The following is a 26,659-nucleotide window of genomic DNA, read 5'->3' as shown; positions in this document are numbered from 1 at the left end:
CCTGCAGGTGTGTGCTGGGAACATGCGGGACCTTAACGATGAGCCGGATTGTCAGTCAGCCCCTCGTTAAATCGGAGAGCTCTCCAGTGCCTCTCCTTGGGAATCCAAACGTGTGTTCGTGCAGCAGTGCAGATGTGTGGCTGTAAGCAGGTGCTGCTGAGCCCGGTATCCCATCTTGGAACAGGTCCTGACTGTAGAGTGCTGTGCAGGAACACGCTGAGATAAACCAGGAGTAAGGTGGGAAATTTCTGAAGGTACTGCAGAACGGGAGCAGGCGCTTAACACACAAATAACAGCAATTGTGAGGATTTGGAAAGCGGCTCGTTTAGAAATAAGGCCGGGAACTGGCGCGTCAGAAGTGTGCTGCGGCCGGAGCGTGTGAAGTCCAGAACCGCTGCTGCTGCGGGGCAGGCGCGAGGCTTCGGTTATGAAGGTGGCTGCGGCTGCAGTGCCGTTATCAACTGCCGTTATCAAGTGCCGTTATCAGTCGCGTCAGGGGGACGAAGCGCTGTTTGGAGCGACCGCGTGCAGCTGCAGCATCGGGGGCTCCTGGCTTGACGCCGCGGAGGCAAGAGAAGGAAGTTCAGGGACAGGCGGCCTCGGAGCGCGGCGATAAGCGCCTTCCTTCGGACGGTAAGCAGGCCGCTTCCGCAGCCGCCCCGTAAGCGCCGCGCTGACGACGGCGGGTAAATCACGGCTCGGGCGGCCTCGTGCCCGCAGGCCGCGCGGCTGTCGGCACCGACCGGCTGCACTGCGCCGCGCTGCCCGCCCGCCCCGCACGACACGCGCTGCCGCCGGCCCCGCGCAGCAGGGGGCGGAAGTTTCCGCGCTTCCGGGGCGGGGCGCGCGCGGAGCCGTGGCGGCAGCCGCCGCTCCCGGAGGTGTCGCAGTCCGGCCGGACATGGGGGAGGCCGGGCCGGGGCCCAAGGAGGCGCCGGAGCCCGAGGAGGATGAGGCGGCGGCGGTCGGAGCGCGGGGCGGGCGGGCTGGGCCTCGCGGCGTCGTCCGGGTGCTGAAGGTGAGGAGGGGGGGCCTGGGTCGAGCGGGGCCGTTCCGGGCCGCGTCTCCGCGCCGGCCCTTCCCGGCAGCTCGGCGTGCGGGGCGGCCGCGGCCAGAAGTGCGCGCTGCGTCTGGGCGATGCCCGCCTCGACCTTGGCCGGGTCCGCTCCCTGCCGGCTCCCTGCCCGCTCCGTGCCCGCTCCGTGCCCGCTCCCTGCCCGCCGGGCGCGGTGGCTCCAGGTCGTTCATCTCCGGCGGCCCCGCGGAGGCGCCCGGCAGAGCGGCGTCCCGCCGCGCTCCCCCAGCCCCTCCAGGCCCGGCCGCAGCTGGGGGCCTTCGCGCGTCTCGGCCGGGGGCGGCGGGTGCCGCTGCGGAGGTTGCTGCTGACGCTCCGGTTTTGGCCGCGCAGAGAAACGTGAAGCGCAACGGGAGCAGGAGCTGCCTGAACAGGAGCCGGTTCAGTTCCCGCGAGCGGGACTGGCTGAGAGAGGACGTTGGCCGAGGCTGCGTGTATGTCTATGGAGGAGATTCTGCAGCTGCCGCTTCGTCTGACCTGCGCTTGGTCCTCTGTACGGTGGACACTCCGGCATCTGAGATCTGTGACGGGGAAGAGAGGAAAAACCTCTTCGTGCAGTTTCACGGAGACCTGGTCAGGTGAGGGCTGACGTTTGCGTTGAGCGAGATTTGCTTTAGTCGTGTAGTGTTTTCTGCATGCCTACAAGCGTTAGCGTGCAGATGCAGAACGGATAGAAGCAATAGGTGTCAGGTAGATACAGCCTTGGGTCACCCAATGCATGAAAATGAAGCAGTGCTGAGCTTTTTGTACTTAGTCAAGGTATAGCTGGGGGAGTTTGGAGGCTGCTCCAACTAGAAATACAGCCTCATTTTGTAAGTAATGCTCCTTCGTTGCGTTCTGTTTTAGGGATGCTGTAGTCTTGAGAAAATGTGAACGGTTTGTGGGACTGTAAGCAGTTATTCCAAGTCCGCGCGGCATCTGAAGTACTTTGACAGTTACATCACAGTACTTTTGTATTAGTAATTTTTTGGTGAATTTCTGAGGTAAATAATTAAAGTTGAGCATAGGGTGCAGTAGATGTTGGAGGGTGTGGGCGCTGTGTCACATGTTTTATGTCTGCAGTCAATTGAGGCTGAAAACAGACCTCAGCTCAGAGTTTGAGGTTCATGGATTTTATGCTGAGTGTATTATAGACTCCTCTAGCTTTACAGGATCTCATTAGGTCATTGCAGTGATGCTTCTGGATTTCGCATTTGATTATGAAGTTGTGGCTCCAGTTCCTAGGAAAAAGGGCATCGCTGTGGTCTTTTTTCAGAAGCCTGAGCAATTGAAGCATGAGCTGAATAGCAGGAATAGCTTTTTGTTAGTGAAACGTAGGTCTTAAATTTTATGTATCTCAGGTTTAAAAGGGTATAGCGTAGGTTTAATTGGGTTGAAGACAGGAGCACTAATGGCGAGAGATATGAAGAATAGGATGGGGAAAGGAGGCCTACAGAAGAACTGGGGAGGGACAGGGAGAGTATTGATGGGACACGGGGTAATGGCTTCAAACTAGAAGGTATCTTTAGATAGTAGAGAAGCAATTCTCTACTCAGAGGGTGGTGAAGCATTGCCACATGCTGCCTGGGGAAGCTGTGGATGCTGTCACATCCCTGGAGGTGTTGGAGGCCGTGGATGGGGCCCTGAGCAACCTGTGATATGGTGGAAGGCAGAAAGGTTTGAACTGGGTGATCTTTAAGGTAGTTTCCAATCATTTTGTGATTCTGTGACGTGGTTAAACATGGCAGCACTGTGAGGAGAGGTACAGGGAGCTGCGTCTGTGTTTCATTTGTGGCAGTTTTTGCAGGGTGGCAGATTTGTCCTGCTGCCCATGTTCTGGAATGAGCACCAAGTTGTAAACGTTTCCTTTATGTGCTTTGAAAGCAGGGGGTTTGGACTCGATGATCTCTTGAGGTCTCTTCCAGTCTCTGCAGTTCCTTACATTCGTTGCCTCCTGCTGTGTTAGGCTCTTAATCAAGTATTCTGTTGAATTTTATGGAGAGCTCTTGATCCCTGTGCATCTGTTGCCTTTGTAATTCTTGGGATGTCTTTGCCACAGAAGAGATTCCTGAATCACCACTGAGGATGTTCTCAGTAGAATCATTTAGGTTAGAAAAGACCTTTAAGATCATCAGGTCCAGTCACCCACCTGACACTGTAAGTCCACTGTTAAACTACATTCCTAAAAACCGTATCCACATTCGTTTCTTAGATACCTGCAGGGATGGTATCTCACCACCTCCCTGGGCAGCCTGTTCTGACGTCTACCCGTGAAATAATTCTTACTGGTATTGCTTCATTTCTGGTAGGAACAGGAAGCAATCACAAACAGTGCCACAGGAAGTATCCACAGGAGGGTGACGGAATGCTCGAGATATCCCTACGCCCTCCTGGGATAATCATTTCATTGGAAAAAAAGTTTACTGTCTGCTTTAATAATGTGTCTGTGACTACAGATTACTCAGTGAAGCATCCGATTGTATCTTACCCTCGATATGTTTGTTTCTCACACAAACAAACTCCCCACCCTTCTAAATACCAGTAGGTGGTTTTCTTCCTAAACCCGAACATGGCAAAAGGTGATTCGGTACCTGACTCAGAAGACTGAACAAACTGGTCAGTAGGTGTAAGAATAGCAGGAAACCTTCTAACTTTCAATACTGTCACGTTCCTGTGATATTTCTGCATTTCCCTATGAAGTTTGTGTGCCAGGAATCAGTTTCTGTCAGAACATTCTTTTCCCCACGCAGCATGCCTCAAGAATCTTTAAGAAAGCCTTTCTTTGTGATCATCTATTCCATTTGAGAGACGATACCTCACTGCAGAGAAGATTAAATAAACATAATTCCGTTACTTTCTTTAGGATGCTCACACCTGACAGCAAAACTTTGCACCAACAAGATATGGAAGCGTGACTGTTGCTCAGGAAGAGGAGCTGCAGCAGTCTGTGAAACTTTCTGGATTTTTGTTTGCTTCTCTTTCTGTTAATCCTTGCCCCCTTCACATAGTGGAGCAGCTTCTCTGATTTAGTGGAGGTGGCAGTACCTACTGTGTGATACTGGTGGGTGCCGTGGGCTGTTTGTGTCAGGTAGCTGCTTTGCCTGCCGTGGTTTTCTCCACGTGTGGTAGTGTTCAGCGTTTATTGCACTTCGTACAAGGTAAATTTTGTACCTTCCTAATGTGATCACATGCCAGCTGAGGTTTCACAGTGCACTGTGTTTTCTCAAAGGGAAATTGTAAGTTCTCTACATTAATGTTTGTTGTCAGGATGGTCACGCTTGGAGAGCTGTAGTCAGTGGCTCAGTGTCCAGGTGCAGACCGGTGAGGAGTGGCGTTCCTCAGGGGTCAGTACTGGGCCTGCTGTTAGTTAATATCTTTGTAGCAGACATGGACAGTGGGATCGAGTGCACCCTCAGCAAGTTTGCAGATGATACCACGCTGAGTGATGCAGCTGACCTGCTAGAGTGGGGAGGGATGCCATCCCGAGTGACCTGGATGGACTTGAGAGGTGGGCCTGTGCTACCCTTGTGGAGTTCAGCAAGGCCAAGTGCAAGGTCCTGCAGATACAGATTGGGCGGAGAATGGCTGCAGAGCAGCTCTGAGGAGAGGGATTTGGGAGTGCTGCTTGATGAGAGACTCAACGTGAGCCGGCAGCGTGTGCCTGCAGGCCAGGAGGCCAGCTGCAGGAGAAGAGAGGGTTCCATGGAGAACTTAGAGCGTCCTTCCAGTACCTAAAGGGGCCTACAGGAAAGCTGGGGAGGAACTTTCTATCAGGGCAGGTAGTAACAGGGTGAGGGGAAATGGTTTTAAACTCAAAGAAGGTAAACTTAAACTAGACCGTAAGAAGAAATTCTTAACTGTGAGGGTGGTGGGGCACTGGAACAGGTTGCCCAGAGATGTTGTGGATGCACCCTTTGTGGAAGCTCTCAAAGCCAGGCTGGATGGGGCTGTGAGCAACATGGCCTAGAGGGAGGTGTCCTTGCCTATAGCAGGAGGTTGGAACTAGATGATCTTCACGGTCCCTTCCAACCCAAACCATTCTGTGGTTCTGTGGCATTACTGTGCTTATGAAAAGTATTTATCCCTGTACTGAGTTAAGGTTCTGAGAGAATTATGTTATTCAGCGCGTGCTTCTAAACACATCAATTCATTCAGCAACCAAAATATAGTGTTTGTATGTTTTTGTGATGTTTTTGTTTTGTTTTTAGCGCAACAGCTAGCTTCAGACTATTTGAAATTGTGTGTTCGGGTTTGTTTGTTTGTTTGTTTTTGTGATATTCAAACATTTATGGTTCCTTGGCCATAGGTCACTGCTGACAAAGCTATTTTCTGTCACAAGGCTTCAGTAGCACAAGTGTTGAGTCTTAATGTAATCACAGGAGACTCAGGCCAGGTGCTTGAAGATCCAGGCACGTCTCTCCCATTCCTCTTGAGTTCTGCTCTGAAGGTTATAGACTACATCAGGGTTTGCTGTATTGGAAGTCTGCATTGCTTGGTGCAATCTGTTATTTATTCCACTTTCTAACAGCTTGGCTGTTCTAGGTAACAGACACACAGATTTGTCATTTACAGTAACACACTGGCAATCTCTTCCTAATGTTCTGTGTTGTGTTCACTGCTGCTTCTGCAGGGGGGAAAAAAAGCGGTAACTTAGACCTCAAGTTGCATATTTACAGAACTGCTTGGCTCTCTAAGTGAGCCTCTGGATCCCCCGGGGAGGTGCTGAAAAAGACTGAGAGCAGCCTGTGTTTGGCAGGAAAGGAGGCAGAGGGCTCACACTCAAATGCAGGAATTCGTATTGTAACATCAGCACATTTATTTTTTTTTTAGAAATTTAAGTAGAGTTCTCCTAAATTTTCAGGTCAATAAAAATAGTTTTTAAATTATTGGGAGTCTGCTTCTTGTGCAGTATTTCTGATAGTGTTTCTTGTCATTGTTTCCTCTTGATATTCTTTAAGTCATAAAAAGGAAACCATGGATTGCATGGCTTAAGTTTTTTCCTCTCCATTTCCCCTCTGCAGTAAAGTTCTTCAGATGCTGCATTTTTTAACTGATGCTTAGCAAGCATAAAGCACAGACCCAGGGGTGTGTCTTTGCCAGACCTTCTTAGAGCAGTATCGGTGTCAGTATCCCTTGCACTTTAGTTGCAATGAGACATGTTTAATCTTTTTCAAGTTGTCAAACTGCTTTCTTGTGTGTTTTGCTAGGAGGCTGGAACCCACTGAAAAGCCCCTTCAGATTGTGTATGACTACTTGGCTGGGTTGGGTTTTGATGACCCTGTCAGAGTGCAGGAGGAGGCAGCAAACTCTGACCTCAGCTGTATGATTCGCTTTTACAGCGGTAAGAATTTGTGTGTGCACGTACGCTCTCACTGTACCCATGGTTTTAAATATCTGGTGGAGCTCAGGTGAAGCACAAGTCATTGACCGGTTGGCCTTATAGATGGCTAAAACATACACACAATGTCAGCAAGCATTTCTTAAAATAAAAGAGCTTTCAAAATCACAGGAATAGCAGGTTCGTAGTTCTCTTGACCCTATTTGCGTCTGGAGAGAAGACAGCTCAATGGGAGCACATGTGATTGCTCTGTTTCTCGTTATGACCAATGCCTTAGAAGTCCAAGTGAGATCAGAAACATTCTGCAGGTCAGTCTAGATAAAGCATTTCACACAACCTGCCTGAAGATAACGGTCAGTAAGTTTGTAATTGCTTTTCTACTGCATCTGAAAGACAGATGCTCGGCAGTGCCGCAATCTGTAACTACTTGAAGATTAAAAATGCACTACATGGCAATTGTGGTACCGCTTTACCGAAAGTCATGCAGTGGTTGTTTGTCAGACACTTCTGCCCCGGGTACATCTCTTGTCTTCTGTGTGAGATCTTTATTTTATGTGCTACTCAGTGTTTCGTCTTAATGTGTTGCTTGCAGTAACTGATACTGCATGTTACGGCTGTGCTGCTATTTGTGCTCATGCCTGAAAATGAGGAACAAATGGAGAGTAAGCATAAATATTCTTTTTTTTCTTCAGAAAAGCCCTGTCAGATGGAACAGTTAGATCGCATCCTGCTCTCTGGCGTCTATAATGTACGCAAAGGGAAGACTCAGTTGCACAAATGGGCGGAACGCTTAGTAATTCTCTGTGGTACCTGCCTCATCGTGTCCTCTGTTAAAGATAGCCACACAGGGAAGATGCACATCTTGCCTCTTGTCGGAGGGAAGGTAAGACTTTTTTTTAAGCTTTCTGTATCCTGGAAAAGATGAAGGGGGGTTATAATGATGTGTATTATCCACGAGAGGTTAATCTAGGCTGTGTTACTGTATCAGCAGGCACAGGGAGAATTGCATGATTATTTCCTACTTGCTTTTCTTAAGTAGTCTTAAGGCTAATAAAATGCTTGAAGAGACACTACTTCTGTTTGCACAGTAGTAGCCAGTGTGAATAGGCATCCTGGAGATGATTACTTAAAGGAGCTACTTCAGCAGAAAGATGTTAAGAAGGATTTACTACACTACCTTTGTCTCAAGTCACCTTATAACACAGTTTTGTTCGAAATATAGCATTACTGATTCTAATATCTTACCCTAGATTTCGGATCCATCGTAATTGCTGGTATTTAGGTGGACTGTTTTGTGTTCATTCCTCCCTTTGCAGGTTGAAGAGATGAAACGTCGGCAGTACACGCTTGCTTTCACATCTGCTGGAGCACAAGCCCAAACATACCACGTTTCCTTTGAAACACTGGCAGAGTACCAGCGGTGGCACCGACAGGCATCCACGGTGAGGCCCTGGAGACTGCAGCGGTTGGGGTGGGGGGTACCAAGGAGATGAAGGGATTTGTTGTGCAGGCTGGGTCTGCAGGCAGGGATTTAAACTGTGATGCTGGAGAAAGTACCTGCGATGCTTTCCAGCTTTCTTCATTTCTTACGTGCTCAGGGTTACAGAATCTTTATTTGAGCTTTCTCCTGGGGCGCTGGCTGTACAGCATTGCTGAGTAGCAGTTCTGTGTTCTTTTCACCCCCACCCTATTGAGAGTAGCTAATCACAGCTCGCTAGAACAAACCCCAGGGACTGGCTGAATTTACAGCCATAGAAATCTGTTAATTGCTCCTGCTGCCATACCCCTATGACCTGTGGCCTAGACTGACTCGGAGGTACCCTGATAGGTTTGAGTTCAGTAAAGCAAGGGATCATAGGTCAGCAAGGTAAGCATAGTTTGTTCAGAGCTGCTTCCTTATTCCACATTAAAGTACGATTAGCTGGTAATAGCTCAGCACTGATCCACTCTTTGACCTCAAATATATAACATGAAATATGGTGCAGGTAATAATTGAAGTTGGTAATAAATGCTTAAATGAAGCAAGTAAGACCTTGAGACAAAGTGTACTTAATTAAAGGAGATCTGATATTTACAGAGACTATGAAATGTTGCAAAAACATGTGAAGTTTTTTTCGTCTTTAATATTTCTGATATTATAGCCTGAACAAGCACACAAAAGAAAGTCAAAAGTAATTGGTAAGCCAAAGAGAGGTTCTGTATAGCATACAGAGCAGAACTGCAATGTCAGCTGCTTCATTTTTGCTGTTTGCATCTTTGGGAGGCACACAAACTACTTTCTCAGCAGTTTCCATATCCAGAGATGCAGCTTTTCCTGTCGCTTTGTCATGAAGTAGCGAATGCCATAGTACTCCCTGGACTTGGTTTCCTGCTTGAACTCTACCTGTGTGTGGTGGGTTTTGTGGAGTGTTTACTACTTGCAGTCTTTGGTTTTCCATTAAACTTACATATAAGAATTGTTGCACAGCTGCAACTCTTACTCCTTTCTTTCAGGTTGTGTCTATGCGACTTAGCATGGTTGATCTTTCATGCTACAGCCTTGAGGAAGTACCCGAGCATCTCTTCTACAGTCAAGACATCACCTACCTCAACCTACGACACAATTTCATGAGACCAAGCAGAACAGGGAGTCTCGACTCTCTTTGCAGGTATGCAAAGAATTCTTTTTTTTCTACATTTGGAGTTCAGGATGTAAGCATCCAGGGGTGAAGGGAGTGCACTGCCTGTTCTTGTGGGAAGGTAAAAGATTGATCTTAAGTGAACTCTAACAAATGAGGGAACTAGGAAGCAAAACTAAGCAGAGCAGGCAGATATAAGCTCCCAGCAATTTACAGCATTTGTGAATTCCTTTCCACAAACTATTTACGCTGAGTTTTACCTGAGATGAGCCTTGTGGAGTTATGTGCTATTTGTATCGATAAGGTGAAAAACTCATAAATTGCTTGATAAATAGCACTTGGAGGTACAAAATGTAGGTGAGGAAAAGCATAATGCTTCTGTTGGTGGTAAGAGATTGTGGAAGATCTGTAAGATCCAACTTTAGTTCTGATTGTTAAAGTGCATTTGGAATTGGCAGAGGACCTGTGGTACTCCAATTTTAGTTTGGCAACTGCAAATATGCTCTTAAGAGAGTGGGCAGTGTGTGATGGTATGGAAGTGTGTTGTAGTTGTGTAAGTGAAGGAGTATTAGAAATTTGTTTTAAATGAATTCTGGAGAAAATTCATAGGAAAATTAGTTTGATGTCTCTGTACTGCCCATTTTAAAAAGATTTCAAGGAGTCACTCAATGAATTTCTAAACCCATTAAGAAGCCTGTAGTAATGCTGTCAAATGGCACTGCTTGGAACCCATTGTGCTGCAGGAAAAATATATTTGGAGAAACTTTGCAGAGCTGCAGGTGTGACTGATGGATTTATTTTTAATTTTAAAAACATGATTTTGAATCTCTAAACACCTGTTACCGAGTTATTTCATTTTTCTTCCTACTCCATAGGAAGAGGTATCCATGAGTAAGAAAGAAGTTGCTTGCTTATGGGAATTCCTTGCAATTTCTTTGAGAACTGAAGTCAAATCCAGTTTTGTTTTGATTCTGAGCTTGCTCAAGTACACTCTAACTGGAATATTGTAATGCATTGTTACTGGAGAGCTGTTGAAAATAATTCAGGCTTTTGTTTTCTATTTCTCCAAGTATGTTGGATGACGCTAAAAACAGTGTTAGAACTTTTTTTTCTAAAATGTAGTGTCATTAGTTCACAGGATCAGCAAAGGGGCTTGACCTTGCGTAGAAGTCAGCAATGGATTTGATATGTTAGAAACCCAGTTCTCTCTGGCATTGACTGTGTCTGATGGAGCTGAAATCTACAAACAAGCAAAAGCAGTATACGGAATATTTCTGTCCCCAGGCCAGCACCTGTTTGGGCTGTTATAAAAGAGTATAGATCCCATTGTGACTTCATTGCTGTGTTTCAATATCTCTTCATTGTTATCTCAATATGCCCTGTGAGAGCACAGACCAGTACTGAGGAGCCATAATAAAAGGAAAACATGACTGCAGTAAATGAAATTATTGATTCTTATGCTGCTGTAGGAAAAAATGAACCATGATTTCAGGATTCTTACCACCTAAATGACTCATGTATACAGCTTGAATGAGAGGTTAGCAATCCATTCCTGTGTCTCTTACTAGTGAAGAATATTGGAGAAAAGGAGAAGAAAGAAGCTTTGAAAATTGTATGTCCCCCTTTGAGTTTGCTTTGATATCACTGTGGGAGGATGAATTTTAAGACCTGGTTAAGATGTTACACTTAATGCCTTACCTCCTAAGGGCGGATTCTCGCCAGTCTGCTTGTATCAGAAAAAAGAGCTGCTTATTGTTAGGAGCAGGTACCTTATAAAAAGCCACCGCTGAATTCCTGAGAAAGCAGTTACAGTATTTGGTGATTCCAAAACCTGAGAACTGCTCCAGATCTCTTAAAATTGAACCGATTTGTACGAAAGGTAGAAAAGATAAGAACTGGGAGAAGGAATATCTGCCTGCTGTAAGAGAAGATCGGGTTCAAGAGCATCTAAGGACACTGTGATTTTTCTCAAACAATTCATGACTAAATTTCAGATACACTCCTTAGAAAAAATTAAATTGAAAACCTCTCAGTGTTTTACTTCATGAGATCTCAAGGCAACAGTAATATTCTTCGGAAGGCATATTAAGCTTATTTTATTTAACTATACGAAAACACTTCAAAATAAAAAGTGAAAATGTAAGGATCCTTTAAAGGTCATTTAGCTCCAACCTTGCCTCATCACTGCTCATATGGTATGAATGAAGTATGTGTTTCTCTATCAACTATATGGTAGATTTGCAGTTGTCTTAGAAAAGTATATTATAAACTTCCTGACTGAAATTCTTTTTTGATGAATTAAGTTTGGGATGATGAGGTTGTTACTGAAGGATAACTACTTCTGTTTTCTTTAGAAAGAGATAGCATCTCTTTGAGGGGCATCTTGCATATTGCCCCATCCCATGCTCAATTTCTTTCACGTATTTGGACCTGGCAGTTATAGGAGGGCAGCACTTTGTTAAGCACAGGTGTGGGACTGTAGTGACTGCGAGAGCTACCACAGTACCTGCACACAGCCGTGCTTGTGGTAGGTCTGCCAAGCAGGTGGCACTTCCAGTGTGAGAATCCTTTCAGGGACCTCTGGGTGCTAATCCTGAGGCTGCTCAGTGCAGAGTCAGCACTTCCTTGCCATTCCGTTTCACAGCTCTGACAGGCCTTCTGTTGTACATCCCTTGAAAGGATATTCCTCTCATTAAAATCTGTTTTAAGAGTCATCCCAGTTAATGTATTAAACTTCTATTTTATGCAGCTTCAAAATGTAGTGTTACTCCAAATAATTATTGGAAGTTAAATTCATTGAACCGAGAACTTTCTTTTAGTTAATCATAGTTGCTCAGAGTCTGTCAGGGATCAGGTTAAAGGTTCTTGTCTGTTTCTGCAGTGACAACATGGTATTTGATCACTTTCAGCATTACCACTGAGATACAGGATATCAGTGTCTGAAAATAATAGTTATTTAAAATCTGCCACGATTCAGCTGACTGTATTGTTCCGTATGAAGACTTTGAAAGCCTTTGTGACTGTTTGCTTTGAGACTATGGAGGTTTGCTAATTAACTGAAATTCTTCCCTCTAGGTTTTCTCAGTTGAAGAGCTTGAATCTGTCTCATAACAGACTGGGGGAGTTTCCTGTATCGCTGTGTGAGATCTCTACTCTGACCGAACTCAATATGTCCTGTAATGGACTTTATCACTTGCCAAGCCAGATCAGCAAGCTGCTGAAGTGAGTGCTTTTTTTCTTCTGCGGTTATAAACTTTCCTGCTGTTTTTGGTGTAGCACAGCTGATGTAAAGGGGCCGATTACACAGGTATAAGTGCTCATCAACCTGTTAGTTCATGGAGAATGAGTGCTAGTTTTGACTCCGGTAGAAGGCTGAGACCCAGGTACAGTGAGGGTTGTTTTCCATTCAAAGTCAAGATGTTACAGAACGGTTACATAGTTGTCATTTGAAAAGTCACTGGTATGTAGCAAGTCATCACTTGTGGCTTCCTGCCTGTTCTATTAGTATTTTGAAATAGGTAGGGTAAGCCAGTTTGGGAACAATGGCTAATGGATTTTGTCCCTTTTGGAGTGGCCTAGGAAGACACTTGGGTTAGTTACTGTGCCTTGAATCATAGGTGCAACCTTGCCAAACTAAAATAGACTTGAAGGCTTTCAAGCCTATGAATGTATTCCCACTGAAGCCTTTTCTGTTCTTTGTGGGGTTAGTTTTTTGTGAGTTTGTCTTTATTTTGGGGTGACTTGTGATGCGCATCAAGAAATCATATCTCCTGAGCCCTTGTTCTTTATAAGGATATGTGATATTCTCAGAGTGCTTTTCTACCACTCTTGAGAAAGTTCTTTGTTGGAACATGGTCATAAGAAAAGAATTGCACTTTAGAGACTGGAATCTGAAAAGCTATGCAAATTTTGCTACCCTGGAAAATACTCTTTTCTGAATGGCTGCAAGGAAGACTAGAATGTAAGAAATGTGTTACCATAGCTTTAGTGTGGTACGAATTCTGATTTAGCTGTGATGTAGGTGCAATCGCTGTGAGTGAGTGCTGTAATAGTAATATTAAACTGCAGTAGTAGTGGTATGATGAAGATGCCCATGACTTACTGTTGCTGTTGTTACTGTGGGATGGACAATCATGTAGGCTTCTTCCATTACTGATCTTTTAAAGGCTGTCTGGCATGCTAAGCAGGCCCTTCTTAATTTGTAGGAAACCAAATGATTAAGTAAACTTCCTTTATTTGCAAAGCAAGTGGAGATTGATACTTTGCTTATAATAACTTGTACATGTTGTCACAAGCAGAAGTTTTCCTCCCTTATAATTTAGGAATTATTTGGCATTGCATACAAACAGTTCCATGCCTATAAAATGTCAATGATAAAATTACTCCAACAACTTCATGTACACAATAATAAAGTTAACTGTTAGGTACCATTAAAGAGTAACCACACACCATTCAGTGAGAATACAAAATGTGACAGTCACTACTCTTTGCTGAGTTACTTATTTTTTCCTTTTTTTGTTGGTTTCTTTTTTGTTGGTTGGTTTGGTTTTTGCTTTGGTTTTCACTTCTGCAGTCTACAGAGCTTCTGGCTTGATGGGAATTTCCTCACATCCTTACCAGAAGAGCTTGGAAGTCTGCAGCAGCTCAGCTGTCTTGGGCTTTCCTTCAATAACTTCTGTGAGCTGCCAGCAATTTGTGAGAAACTCACCGTTTTAGACAAAATAGCCATGGCAGGGAACTTGCTAGAGAACCTGGACCTTACCGTGCTGAACCGTATGAGTCACATCAAAAGTGTGGACCTGAGGTAAGGGGTAACCATGTGTGTATACCTGTGTGCATGTGTGTATGTATACGTATGTATCTATTTAGATGTGTGTATATATGTGTATATGTACACGTATATAAAAAAACCAATGTCATTTCCTGTTTACGATAGAGGAACTGTGAGTGGCTGGAAAGCTACCTGATGGAAAGGGATCTTGGTGTACTGATGGCCAGTTGGCTGAATATGAGCCAGCAGTGTGCTCAGGTGGCCAAGAAGGCCAATGGCATCCTGGTTTGTATCAGGAATGGTGTGGTGGGCAGGACTAGGGAAGTAGTAATCCTGCCTCTGTACTCAACATTGGTGAGGCCTCACCTTGAGTGCTGTGTTCAGTTTTGGGCACCTGAGTACAAAAAAGGACACTGAGGTGCTGGAGCAGGTCCAAAGAAGGACAACAAGGCTTATGAAGGGCTTGGAGAATATGCCGTATGAGGAGAGACTGAGAGAACTGGGGCTATTTATTCTGAGGAAAAGGAGGCTGTGGAGAGACCTTATTGCTCTCTTCCAGTATCTGAAAGGTGCTTACAGCAAGAGTGGGGTTGGTCTCTTCTCACTTCTGACAGGTGACAGGATGAGGGGAAATGGCCTCAAGTTTCTCCAGGGTAAGTTTAGGTTGGATATCAGGAAACACTTCTTTACAGAAAGGGCTGTTAACCACTGGAATGGACTCCCCAGGGAGGTGTTTAAAAACTGTTCGGATGTGGTGCTCAGGGACATGATTTAGTGGAGAGTTGTTAGTTAGGGTAGTATGGTTAGATCATGGTTGGACTCAATGATCTTTATTTAAGGTCTTTTCCTTAAGTGAGTGATTCTGTGATTCTATAAACCGTGTTGGGTTTAACCCCACTTAATGATTCTTCCAACTTTTAGGGAGTTCTCTTTCTGAGGATGTGCAGGATTTGTTTAGAGAAACCAAGGTCAGCTGAGCAGTGCTTGAAACTACTGAATGATAGAACTGTTTGGCTTGGAAGAGACCGTAAAGATCACCTAGTTCCAAATCCCCTGCCGTAGAATGGGTACCACAGAATGTTACTTAGTACTCTAGGTTTCCCTTTTGATATTCTGTTATTGTGAGCTCAGGTAGCTCTTAGAGCTCTCTTAGCCTTTTAGTACCTGTTCTTGTCTCTTTAGAAGTATATTGCAGATTCTCCAGGTTGCCAATTGCAGAGTTCTCAGAAAGGGCCAAAGAACTTTCTGTCTACTACAGGGCAGTGGGGTACCTAGTCTCTGCATTCACATGCTTTGTCAGTGCTAGGTAACTGTCCATTGATCTGACTCGAAATTTATAGACTGTGGTTTTCAGCATTTTTTGGACACTGGGAAGTGAGCAGAACTGTTTCACACAGCCGTGCAGACAGGGAACTGTTTTTCTACACTTTCACCGTCTGAAATCCATCGTTGCTACTCGTACATCTCACTGTACTTGCAAAAAAGCCTGCGCTGGAGCTCTTCCTTTCTTCTTACTCATGTACAGTGTTCAGTGCTCTGAATTCTGACTCTACCTCTTGTTTCTGAGTGTTTAGGCTGAACAACCTGAAGAGAGCGGCAGCTGACACACTGGAGGGGAATAAATCCGTGACTTACATGGATTTGCGAGATAATCAGCTGACAGATCTGGATCTGAGCTCATTGGGCTGCCTGGAGCAGCTGCACTGTGAGCGGAATAAGCTGAAAGAGTTGACACTGAGTGGCTTCTCCCTTCGGGCTCTGTATGCCAACAACAACTGTACGTGTCCTTATGTTCTTCATCTGCCTTCTTCCTTCAAACCCTGGGAACAAAGGAAACAACCCTTTTGCTATCTCCTCTCACAAAAATGCTAATATTTACTGACATTTTTGAGAGCATAGGTGATGGGGCTTCTGATGTCTACTCTTTGGGATCATATTATGGGTATGTGTGCACAGGCTGCATAAAAGCAAGAGTTGCCATCCAAGTTATTTGTCTTCCGGTGAGAAATGTCTGGGAGTCCACACATAGAAGCCCTGTTCTCCTTTATTCTGGTGTGTCACGGGTTACATAGATTTACCTGTGCCCGTGATGGGGGCAGCCGCCCTGTAGGGCCCACTGTCTCTTGTGGCAGACAGTGAGCTGGACTGCAAAAGCTGTGCTGATGTATGGTGTTTGAACTCTGTTGTAGGAAAGACAAGTAGAGACATTTTGTTGTGTCTGCAGAGTGAGGCTATCAGTATCAATTTCTAGCTAGTCTGTGTGCTGCTTTTCTGCTTTCCCTCTGGAGCTCTTCAATAATATTTATTTGCTTTACTTCATCAGGTCTCACATCTGTCAGTGTTTACCCGGTTCCTGGTCAACTGACATGTCTAGAACTTGCCCAGTAAGTGACTATACACCACAGAATATAAAGCAAGTATCTGAATAACTTTGGTGTTTTCTGCAGACGTTTTCTGGAGTTGTTACGCTTGTGAAAGAGTTGAGAGCAATTGAGAAAAGGCATTTCATCTTCACAGAACTGGGAAGCCCAGTGCTGAAGAATGATGAAATTGTTGCAGAAGCCCCTCTGAACCATTTTCACCTGTCTAGGTGACTGGCTGTCCTTCAGCTGCAGGCTGTAATTAGCAAGACAGGCCAAATAAAGACCACTAAGAACCTGCAACAACTTACTAGGCTCAATGGTGGGAATCTGTGTGACAAATATGTAGACTGTGCTGGTGATTCACTGTTGTCTTCATTTCTTTTATCTGCCTTAGTAGCAGAATTGTCATACCTGTAAAATAGGGAATCTGATCTTGCATCAGTTCAGATTTGAAGCACATTAGCTGGGTAGCATTAGGTGGCCTGTTCTGCTGTATCAATGCTTGAAATAAAACAAAAGTGTGACCATCAGAGTCTTGCAACAGTAATTCCTACCAAGCATGTTGCTTTATGCAGCTGGCCAAGAGATAAATGCCATGGGAGTAGCTCAGATACTGCGGTGCTTTTTTATTTTTTTGCCTATTTTTCATTTGACTGTCAGCAGCCCTGTGCAGTGCTCAGCAGGGCATATTCCATATCAGGTGTTGGTATCTAGCTTTCTCCCCTTGCTCTTCTCAGCAATCAGCTACAGTGTGTCCCAGATTGGGCCTGTGAAGCAAAGAAACTGGAAATTTTGGACATGAGCTACAACCTCCTTGTGGAACTGCCATCAAGGTCAGCAGGCTACTTGTACAAATCTGAACTTTCTTTTATGAGGAGCTGACTGGGAAGAGAGAAGCAGTGCTATTCTGCTTACTTTATTCCATGTTGTGCAGGCAGATAATTTACTTAATTTCTCTGTGCAGTTTCCAAAGTACTTTGCTTTCATGTGTTGAAGGAACTGACTTCCAAATCAGCCTCTTGATTAACAGGGGCCAAATAGCTCCATCCTTCGCCAGGAGTTTGCACCTGAAGTAAAACACACTGCTATGAATTAACTTTGTGTTACAGTAGTGTCTGTGAACACGAGTTATAGATGAAGCCCTAACAAACCTTGCATCACTCCAGAGTTTTCACCGGTTAACTTCCATAAGTAGATATCCCAGAGATACGATGTAGTTCATCTCAAAGGTAGCTTTCACAAACATCATCAGCCAACTGCTTTCTGCCTGCTCCCATTTCAGCTTCTGCAGCAATGTAGTAACTGGAAGCCAAGAGCTAATGTGATTTTGTAGTATTTTATTTATTTTATTGTTTTGTATTTTTAGTGACTTATTTGAGGTACAAGGGATATCATGGACAGAACTGAAGCCCAGATGTTCTTGGCTGAACACGTGTTTAGCAGGGAGTGTGACTGTAATGAATGAGAGTATCTAGGTCAGCTGTGTTGAAATGTGAACGCAATGGTAGGTCACAGTGAAGAAATGCAAATGGTTGAAGTAGTTAAAGCAGCAGGCATAGGAAATGTTCTTAGCAGTGACTCTGGTTGTCAGAGACAAGACTATGTGCATCTAAAGCAAGAACAGAACGTAGCAAGGTTGAGATAATGAGAACTTACAAATTTACCCATGCTGATGGATGACAGAATGGTTTGCGTTGGATGGAACCTGAAAGATCATGTAGTGCTACCGCACTCCCCTGACATGGCAGGACACACCGCCCACTAGATCTCTTTGTCCAAAGCCCCATCCAGCCTCACTTTGAACACTTCCAGGAATACAGAATTTGCAGTTTATCCGGACAGCCTGCTCCTGTCTCATCACTCTTGTAGTGCAGAATTGCTTCCTAGTGTGTAGCCTAAAACTATCCTCTTTTAGTTTAACACTGTTACCACTTGTCCTATCGCTCCAATCCCTGATGGAGAGTCCTTGAGTCCTTCCCCATCTTTTCTGTTGGCTCCCTGTAGGTACTGGAAGGCCTCCATAAGGTCTCCCTGGAGCCTTCTCTTCTCCACACTGAACAACCCCAGATCTTTCAGCCTGTCTTCATAGGAGAAGTGCTCCAGCCCCTGATGGTTTTCATGGCCCTCCCTTGGATCTGCGCTAATAGGTTCTTCTCCTTCTTATCATGTATGAAAAAGACCACATTTTAAGTGTGTTACATATAACAAACATGCAGAAGTCAGACTCAGAAACACATATTTTTAAATAATTCAAATGTTTTTAGTGATTTTTAAGTGCTGGAATTTACTGTATCCCCGCTGGGGATTTTTTCATTGTGTGTCTGCTATCAACCCTGTGGATGTATCTTGTTTCAAGTTCTAACTTCATTAATATGGACTTTGAGCTATCAGGGTTATCCTGCAGATTAAAGCATAAAAAAGCCTTGCACAACAAGTTATAGTCATAAAGTTGTGGTTTTTTTTATCATCTGAAAATAAAATTGTACCAAGGTAGTGTCAATTAGTGTGAACAGAGCAGCCAGATCTAGATGAGTCAGCCTGAGTGTGCGAATTGGTGCGTCTACATTTGAATAGCTTTTTGCCCAGTGTAGTTAGCTTTGTTGAAATTTGACTGGGTGATCTTCAGAGGTCTCTTCCAGCCCAAACCATTCTGTGAAATCAGAAAGCAGCTGAATTCGTTGACCTGTGTGGAGCAGTACTAATGCAGCTTTGATATTTAATGTTTCAAAGCTGTTCTGTACAGGGCTGTCAGGTTGTAATCTCAAATTATTGCCTCCCTGAAAAGGACAGGGTAGTTCTAGGCTACATCCAGTTGTGTTCAGGTGCCCTTTCTGAAAACTTCAATTAGTTAGTGGGGATAGAGGCCTTTTCAGTAAGCACTGCAATTCTGAAAAGGTAACAGCATCAGAAATGTTATGGAAGTGCCTGGTAGTCTGTTCAAGTTCTGAATCCAGCCTGGTACAGGGGAAGCACTTCTTTCTGCGTACAAGCTTAAATAGGCATTTGAACCCATCCTTTGTGGCTTTCAGCTCTTCTTTGTGTATATGAGAGAACTCTGTACACACAGACTCAAGTCTTATCTGCAGTAGCACAAAGGGAAGTGCAGATACACTTCTGAGCATAGAGTGACTGAAGCATATTACCACATTTTTCTGCTTTGTCATTGTGTTTTATGCATCAGTGTACTTCAGTTTTTCTCTGCTGTACAGTCAAATAATAAATTATTAAATATTCCCTTTTCCCATTCTGCAGATGGGAAGAGGAAGGACTGAACCGAGCTGAACTAACGAACCCTCTCTTTCTAGGATCCTCAGCAGCTTGAGCCTTCGGAAACTGATAGTGGGGCACAATAATCTTCAGAGCCTTCCACCTCTTCTAGAGCACATTCCACTGGAGGTGCTGGACCTTCAGCACAACCTATTGACTAAACTCCCCGAGACGCTCTTTGTCAAGGCTCTGAAGTGAGTGACAGTATCATGGGTGTTCTCTGTTAAACTTTGAAGCTATGAAGGTGATATTTGCGTGACTGTCCTTGTGAGATACTGTGGGCTTTATTGATGTGTGCGTGAGAGATTATGATGAGGTAATTCAGGTGCTATGAGAAATCATCCAGCCAGTGTGAGAGAATCAGTCCATGTTAATATTTAATTACAGGAAAACAGATATGTGCCTAACCTAGCAGCCAGCCATGGTATTAACTTCAGTTGCAACTGCTTCTAAGGTCATGTTACTGCTTGGCACGCTTTGTCTTTAGAATGCATTTATTAATTTGGGAGCAAAGAAAAGCCATACAGATTCTCAGATGTTACTGCAGAAATACAACAGGTCTCAAAAGAAAAGCAAGAGAAATCCCTACTGTTTGTCTATTCAGACTTGAGTCAACCCTTCTTAAAAGACTCCAAGTAAAAGTTCATGTAGTTTCCTTCTACCATTATTGCCTACTTCCTCCATCTATTCTACAGTACTCACTGTTGACTCTAAAATGCTGCGTGCATCTGCAGTGACATGTAGCTAATGGTCATTTGTAGACTCATAAATCTTAATGTGATTAGGGATATTACACTGTGTTGTCTGACCTGCCTGCCTACTGCTCTTTCTCCATCTGCATAGGCAATTTTATAGCTGTATTAGCAACCTTTCCTGATGTTAGTGGAGTGGTTTAGATGAAGTGATTTTTTTTTTTAATTATTATTATTATTTTTTCATTTTCTGTGGTTAGCCTCAGGTACCTGAATGCATCTGCAAACAGCCTGGAGTCCTTGCCCTCTGCATGTACAGGGGAGGAGAGTCTGAGCATGCTGCAACTGCTTTACTTGACCAATAACAACCTCACAGATCAATGCATCCCTGTCTTGGTGGGGCACCCAAACCTACGGATCCTGCATCTGGCAAACAACAACCTTCAGGCTTTCCCTGCAAGGTAAATGCATAACTCATGGTCTCATATCAGTGAATTAGAAACGTAGCTTGTAAGGGACGATGTCTGTGGATGCTGTATCTGCAGGTCCAGAAAGTGATAAATTCTGGCCTATAGGATATAATATGCTATTGTTTCCCTTTCAGCAAACTCAGTAAGCTGGAACGCTTGGAAGAGCTGAATCTGAGTGGCAACAAACTGAAAACAATTCCCACAACCGTGGCAAACTGCAAGTTACTTCATACACTTATTGCGCACTCTAATGACATCAGCATCTTTCCAGAGATCCTGCATTTACCTCGTATACAGGTATTCTTACTTTACAGATAATGAGGTATCAGGAGGAAGCTTGGGTTGGAGAATTATAAGTAACTGCTACAAGAGAAACTGGAGATCTCAGTATTTTGCTCAGTGAGCTCGTAAAGAGGGCGCAAAATACACATACAAGATCAGTTGCCTTTCTTAACTGACTGAAGATGGCTCAACTCACATTCTTTGCCTTGCATATTTAATGTTTCATGACCTTGGCTTATAGGTCATCACCATTTTTGTGAGCTGTTTGTGTGATACAGTTGTTAGTGGGATTTATCTGATGTTAGCACAGAGCACTGGAATAACTGGTAACTGATTGCATGAAAGAATAGAGACTATGTTCTTTGTCATCATGCTTTTTTTTTTCTGCTGCAGATTGTGGACTTGAGTTGCAATGAATTAAATGAAATCCTAATCCCTGAGGCGCTTCCAGCTGCTTTGCAAGAGCTGGACCTCACTGGAAACACAAACCTGGTGCTAGAACACAAGACACTGGATATCTTCAGGTGAGAGTCAGGGAGTTGCAAAGCTAGTTGTGACAGGTATGGGGAAGGGGAAGTTTCCCAGGAGAGGAAATGGACTAGCAACATATATAACACAACTTTGTGTAACTTTACTATGTTTCCTGCCTGAGGCAGCTGAAGCTTTTTGTCCTGTAGTAAGGGAAAGGGCTGGGTTCAAATCACCAGAACGAAAAACTTCTCAAGTGGACATTGTCCCAGCTGTGTCTGACCATATGTATTCTGACATCATCAGACTGCCAAGACATTAAATTCCTGTCTTTGCTACTGTGTAAAATTCCTGAGTGGACGTGGTCCTTCGGAACAAGCTGTTCAGCACGGTGTCTGGGAGAGAAGAATTACTTTTTGTTCTTCTCTCTCCATAGTCACATTACCACGCTGAAGATTGATTCTAAGCCCTCCCTCCCAACAGACTCAACACTCACTTCTACTTTTTGGAGTCATGGAGTAGCTGAGATGGCAGGGCAAAGAAATAAGTGAGTATCATGGTCTACTGGACTCTGATGTTTTGTCTCCTCAAGTTACTAGGTGAAGTGCATTGCTGAACTTCCAAACAGACATGTTTTGCTGAGTAGCTCATCCATTCCCATCTCTCTGAATCTCTTGCACAGTGTCAGCTTTGCTTACCCTTGTTTGTCATGCCTATCTTGGGATCCTTGGGCAAGGCTTTCCCACTCTAGCAGAGATGCTTTTGCTATTGCATGCATACTACATCCTTTTTCCTGTTAGTGGGATCAAAGAGGGTTGAGGCATTCCAGTAATAAATGACAGCTGAACGTGTTGTGGGGCAGTGGCTGTCAAGACATTGGCCTTGTTGTCTTGTGAGAATGGTACTCACGGCAACATGCTGATGGCTGTGGTTTTGGAGACCATACCATCCCCTGAGGCAGATTAATTTTGCCTGTGTGCTTTTCTAACAGGCTGTGTGTGTCATCCCTGGCACTGGGGAGCTTTGCGGAAGGGATGGAGGCTGTGTATGGCATGTTTGATGGTGACAAGAACGAGGAGCTGCCACGCCTGCTGCAGTGCACCATGGCCGATGTGCTCCTGGAGGAGGTACAGCAGTCGGACACAATGTTCATGTCCAACACCTTCTTGGTCTCCCACAGGTATGATGGTGAGCAAGCTGCTCCTGGGTGGGACCTGTATAGGTGCATCAGTTAATGTTCTAGGCGGGGTGTGGCAGCCCTCCGAAATGTCTGTCGTGAAGTCCGGAGCCTTCCTATGTCTTTTCCTTCAACAGGAAGCTGGGTATGGCTGGGCAAAAGCTGGGTTCCTCTGCTGTCCTTTGCTATATTCATCACGATATGGCTGATCCAGCGAGCACCTTTTCTCTGACTGTGGCCAATGTGGGAACGTGCCAAGCCGTTCTGTGCCGAAGTGGAAAACCACTGCTCCTCTCCAAAGTCTTCAGTCTTGAGCAGTGTACCGAAGAGGCCAAGAGAATCAAGGAACAAAAAGCAATTATAACAGAGGTTGGTTTGGGCCCCCCTCACTACAGCTTCCACCCTCCAGTAAAAGCTGTGTTCCAGCTTTGCTGAGCATGTGTATGATGGAGCTAGAAAATTGTAGGTTTGGGAGGGAGTAGCTGCAATCTCATTACCATTAATGTTAATAGCTTTTACTGAGTTTAAAGTTTACTTACAGGGCACATTCCCTTCCTCTTCTGTTGACACCAGCACATTATTGCATTTAATATACCTGTGGTCAAATTGTCCCTCTTTTCACTAGCTTTTCACATATTTTGATCTGTTGTTTATACTTTCTTGTCCTTGGTTGACCATCTATGGGATTAGTGGCCACTGAGAGATACGAAAGTGGATATCAGGTAACAACAGGAGGAAATTTTACACACACACACACACACACACACAAAAAAAAAAAAAGCTGAAACGTTCAATGCAAAAACATTAGAGAATTCTCCAGAAACCACTTTAAAGGTCAACTTCCCAAAACCTTGGAAGTAAGAAGGAAATTCAAAAGAACTGGAAAAAATGTAGTCAGTAAAGAACTGACAAATCGGTGCCGTTCATATTGGCTTATTGCACTGTAAGTCTTAAAAAAAAAAAAAGTTCAGGGCTGCCTGCTGGAAGGGTTTCTGATGGGGATAACCTGTTTATCTGTTCTGCCAGATGTTAAACTATGTAGCACTTAGTCCGAAGCCTGGACCTGGATCCCTTTCTCCTATACAGTATCAGATGTTACCTGTTTATTGGGAGTTTCTCAAGGCTCCATACTAGTTCATGGGCAGGATAAATAGTGCTTTCTAAATGAGCTAATACCAGATCTAATGCTACTGTTGTTTGTTTTTTTCCTCTTGTCTGCAGGACAATAAGGTAAATGGCGTGACTTGCTGTACTCGGATGCTGGGCTGCACATACTTGCACCCTTGGATCCTGCCCAAGCCACACGTCAGTTCCATTCCACTGACTGTACAAGATGAGCTGCTTCTTCTAGGGAACAAAGCACTGTGGGAACACCTTTCTTACGCGGAGGCTGTCTCAGCTGTGCGCCATCTACATGACCCTCTAGCTGCTGCGAAGAAACTCTGCACATTAGCCCAAAGCTACGGTTGCCAGGACAATGTAGGTGCAATGGTGGTGTATCTGAACATCAGTGAGGACAACTGCACATGTGAAATGCATGGCCTCTCTTTACCAGGCCCTGGGGGATTTAGCTCCACCACTGCTAAGACAGCGACACCTTCCTCTAGCAGTGGAATTGCTTCAGAGTTTGGTAGTGAACTGTCTGCCTCTGAGGTTAGCAGTGAGGTGGGCTCTACTGCTTCGGATGAACACAGTGCTGTGGGTCTTGATGGCAGTTTGCTACCACGACAAGAGCGACGTTGCAGCCTACATCCTCTGCTCCCCTCAAGCATCTTTCAGCGCCAACCTTCCAGTGCCACCTTCTCCAGTAACCAGTCTGACAATGGCCTGGATAGTGATGATGAACAGCCTGTGGAAGGTGTGATGACAAATGGCAGCAAAGTGGAGGTAGAGGTGGACATCCACTGCAGTAAAGGAAGGGGTCTGGAGTTTGATCCTCCTGCATTAGAATATAGCTCCTCTGCTCCAGGGGTAGAGGATGACTCTGGACTTGTCCTCGTCATTCAGAGGCAGAACAGCATAAACAGCACAGCTGCACATGGAGGGGTCAAGGAAAAGTGTGAACTGCAGAAATCTCCTTCCACATGCTGTCTCTATGGAAAGAAGCTTTCCAATGGCTCCATAGTGCCATTGGAGGAGAGCCTTAACCTCATCGAAGTAGCCACAGAGGCACCCAAGAAGAAGACAGGTTATTTTGCTGCTCCATCCCAGATGGAGCCAGAGGATCAATTTGTGGTGCCACCTGATCTGGAGGAGGAAGTGAAGGAACAAATGAAACAGCAGCAGGAGAATGGAGCAGATCAGGAGCAGAAAGAAGAGCCTGCAGTGGGTCTGGCAGAGGAGTTTGACACAGCTTTGTAATCCTACAAGTACTACTCTCTCTTTGTCCCAGGAAGCTCTATCCTGTAAGGGCTGTCGTGCCCCCAAGGGGAGCTGGGCTCTTCAAGGCGTACAGGCATCTGCTGCTTCCTTAATGGAGTGGAGAAAAAAATGAGAGTGCTATGGTCTGGGCTGTCTACTTTTTGCTGTAGTCTGTTCTATGAGTGCCCAGATCAGCTGTGTTCTGTTTGAAACTGTCTGGAATTATGCAAGCACTAGAAAGAAGGTGGGTGTTCCAGTGCCTCCCTCTTACTCCTTAAAGCCCGAGGTTCTGCCAGCTCTGCAGAAAAGGGGCTGGTATATTGTGGGGGAGGGAAAGGGAAGGCTGCTGAGGGGCCAATATGCAGTGTTTGGAGTCTGAGTATTTTTGACGCAGGCCCTCCTGGCAGAGCCTGACTTCATTGTTCCTTGAAAGAATACAGCCAGTTGGAATGAAGCTGACCCAAGAATGGTTTCCTACATGAATTGCAAGCACTTTTATTGATTGCACTTAAGCTGTTCTCTTCCCCTTCAGCACAGCACTTTATTACGTATGGCCAGGGGAGAGAGCACTCCAGCCCCCTGTCCACAACAGGTGGGAGGGAGCAGGGGCAGCTGATTTTCCCAGTAGGTATTATTAGGTCTTTTGAGGATTCAGGGTACGGATGTTCTGATGAGCACTTGTGCAGGGTAGAGTGAGAACTATAATGGGATCAGCCTATGCAGGAGGAGAAAACTCAGCTGGGTTATAAGTGGGTGTCTACTGCTGCATTTTACGCGCAGCATGGGAAGGATCGGCTCTGGACTGAGTGACTGAGTCACATGTCGAGCTTGTGCTTCTAGCTGCAGAGCACAGACCCAGCTCAGCAGCTTGTCCACCTTCATCACACATGCCTCTTAGTAGAGGCTTCCTGTTTCCAGAAGACATGACATGAAACCATGAGCTGCTGCTGGTTTCAGTCCAAGAGGAAATTGAGGCATAAGTGGTGTATTGCTCTAAGGCTAGCAAGCAGCTGGGCTGCTCTTTGTATGCTGAGGAAGTTTTTGGTACTCTTTTCCACCAACATTAACTGCATTGTCAGCCACAACGTCTTTGCTTGCATCTGAAAATAGGAATCGTAGTCCAAATCCAGAGCAGCCCGTGTTTTGTGATGTGTGCTCAATTTGGCCACCAACAAGGTGAAAGTATCTTTGCTTCTACTTAATTTTCAGTGGAAAAGGAGGGGGGAGAAGGGGTGGAAAAAAAAAGCACAGCAACTTTTCACCTTAAAAACATCTTTATCAGCACTGGGAAAGAGATATTTAAAGCAGTCCCACTAATGGTGAAATGCCCAGCCTGCAGCTGTCACGTGGTTTCATTAAGGTTTTTGGTGCAAGGGGTGAATGGATTCTCTGTGTAATTGTCTTGTGGAAGCATTGTGAAAAGTCCACGGCCCCCAACGCGTGCAGGTGTCTTCCCTGTCTGGCAGAGGGCTGGACAGCAGCTGCTCCTGTCACAGTGGTGGTGCAATAATCTGGACTGTAATGTGGGCTAGTGCCTTTTTTTTTCCTTTATTAATTATATTTATGAAGAAAATGTGAAAGTTTCTTCTCAAGATTTCTGAGGAGCTTGAATTGTGTATTTTTGGATCAAGTTCAGGCCTTGAATTGAAGGGATGCTGTGCAGGCAAGCTGTGGGATTCCAACAGTATAGATCCTTGGACATAATCTGCAGGAGTTGTGCTTATACTTACGAGTTTCCCACTGGGGAAAAAGGGCGCATTTTTACCATAGCTGAGAGCAGCCGTTTGGGACATACCTT

At 44.9% G+C, this 26,659-nt stretch overlaps 1 protein-coding gene across 1 annotated transcript; it reads left to right on the top strand.

Annotated features, from left to right (window-relative positions):
• The first annotated feature begins 821 nt into the window (after positions 1-821).
• Positions 822-26,090, top strand: PHLPP2 (PH domain and leucine rich repeat protein phosphatase 2). Its single transcript, XM_072346587.1, has 19 exons — positions 822-1,018; positions 1,409-1,653; positions 6,262-6,395; positions 7,085-7,275; positions 7,709-7,834; positions 8,886-9,040; positions 12,086-12,232; positions 13,584-13,814; positions 15,356-15,558; positions 16,105-16,165; positions 16,882-16,977; positions 19,450-19,605; positions 20,364-20,564; positions 20,708-20,870; positions 21,249-21,379; positions 21,760-21,870; positions 22,315-22,503; positions 22,638-22,869; positions 23,722-26,090. The coding sequence occupies exons 1-19, from the start codon at positions 902-904 to the stop codon at positions 24,859-24,861; spliced, it is 4,029 nt and encodes a 1,342-aa protein (XP_072202688.1). The 5' UTR covers positions 822-901; the 3' UTR covers positions 24,862-26,090.
• Positions 26,091-26,659: the final 569 nt, after the last annotated feature.

This window comes from Excalfactoria chinensis, chromosome 11 (genome assembly GCF_039878825.1).
Source record: "Excalfactoria chinensis isolate bCotChi1 chromosome 11, bCotChi1.hap2, whole genome shotgun sequence".
NCBI classification, from domain to species: domain Eukaryota; kingdom Metazoa; phylum Chordata; class Aves; order Galliformes; family Phasianidae; genus Excalfactoria; species Excalfactoria chinensis.
Note: the sequence above shows the minus strand (reverse complement) of the source record. Positions and strands in the feature narration are given on the sequence as shown.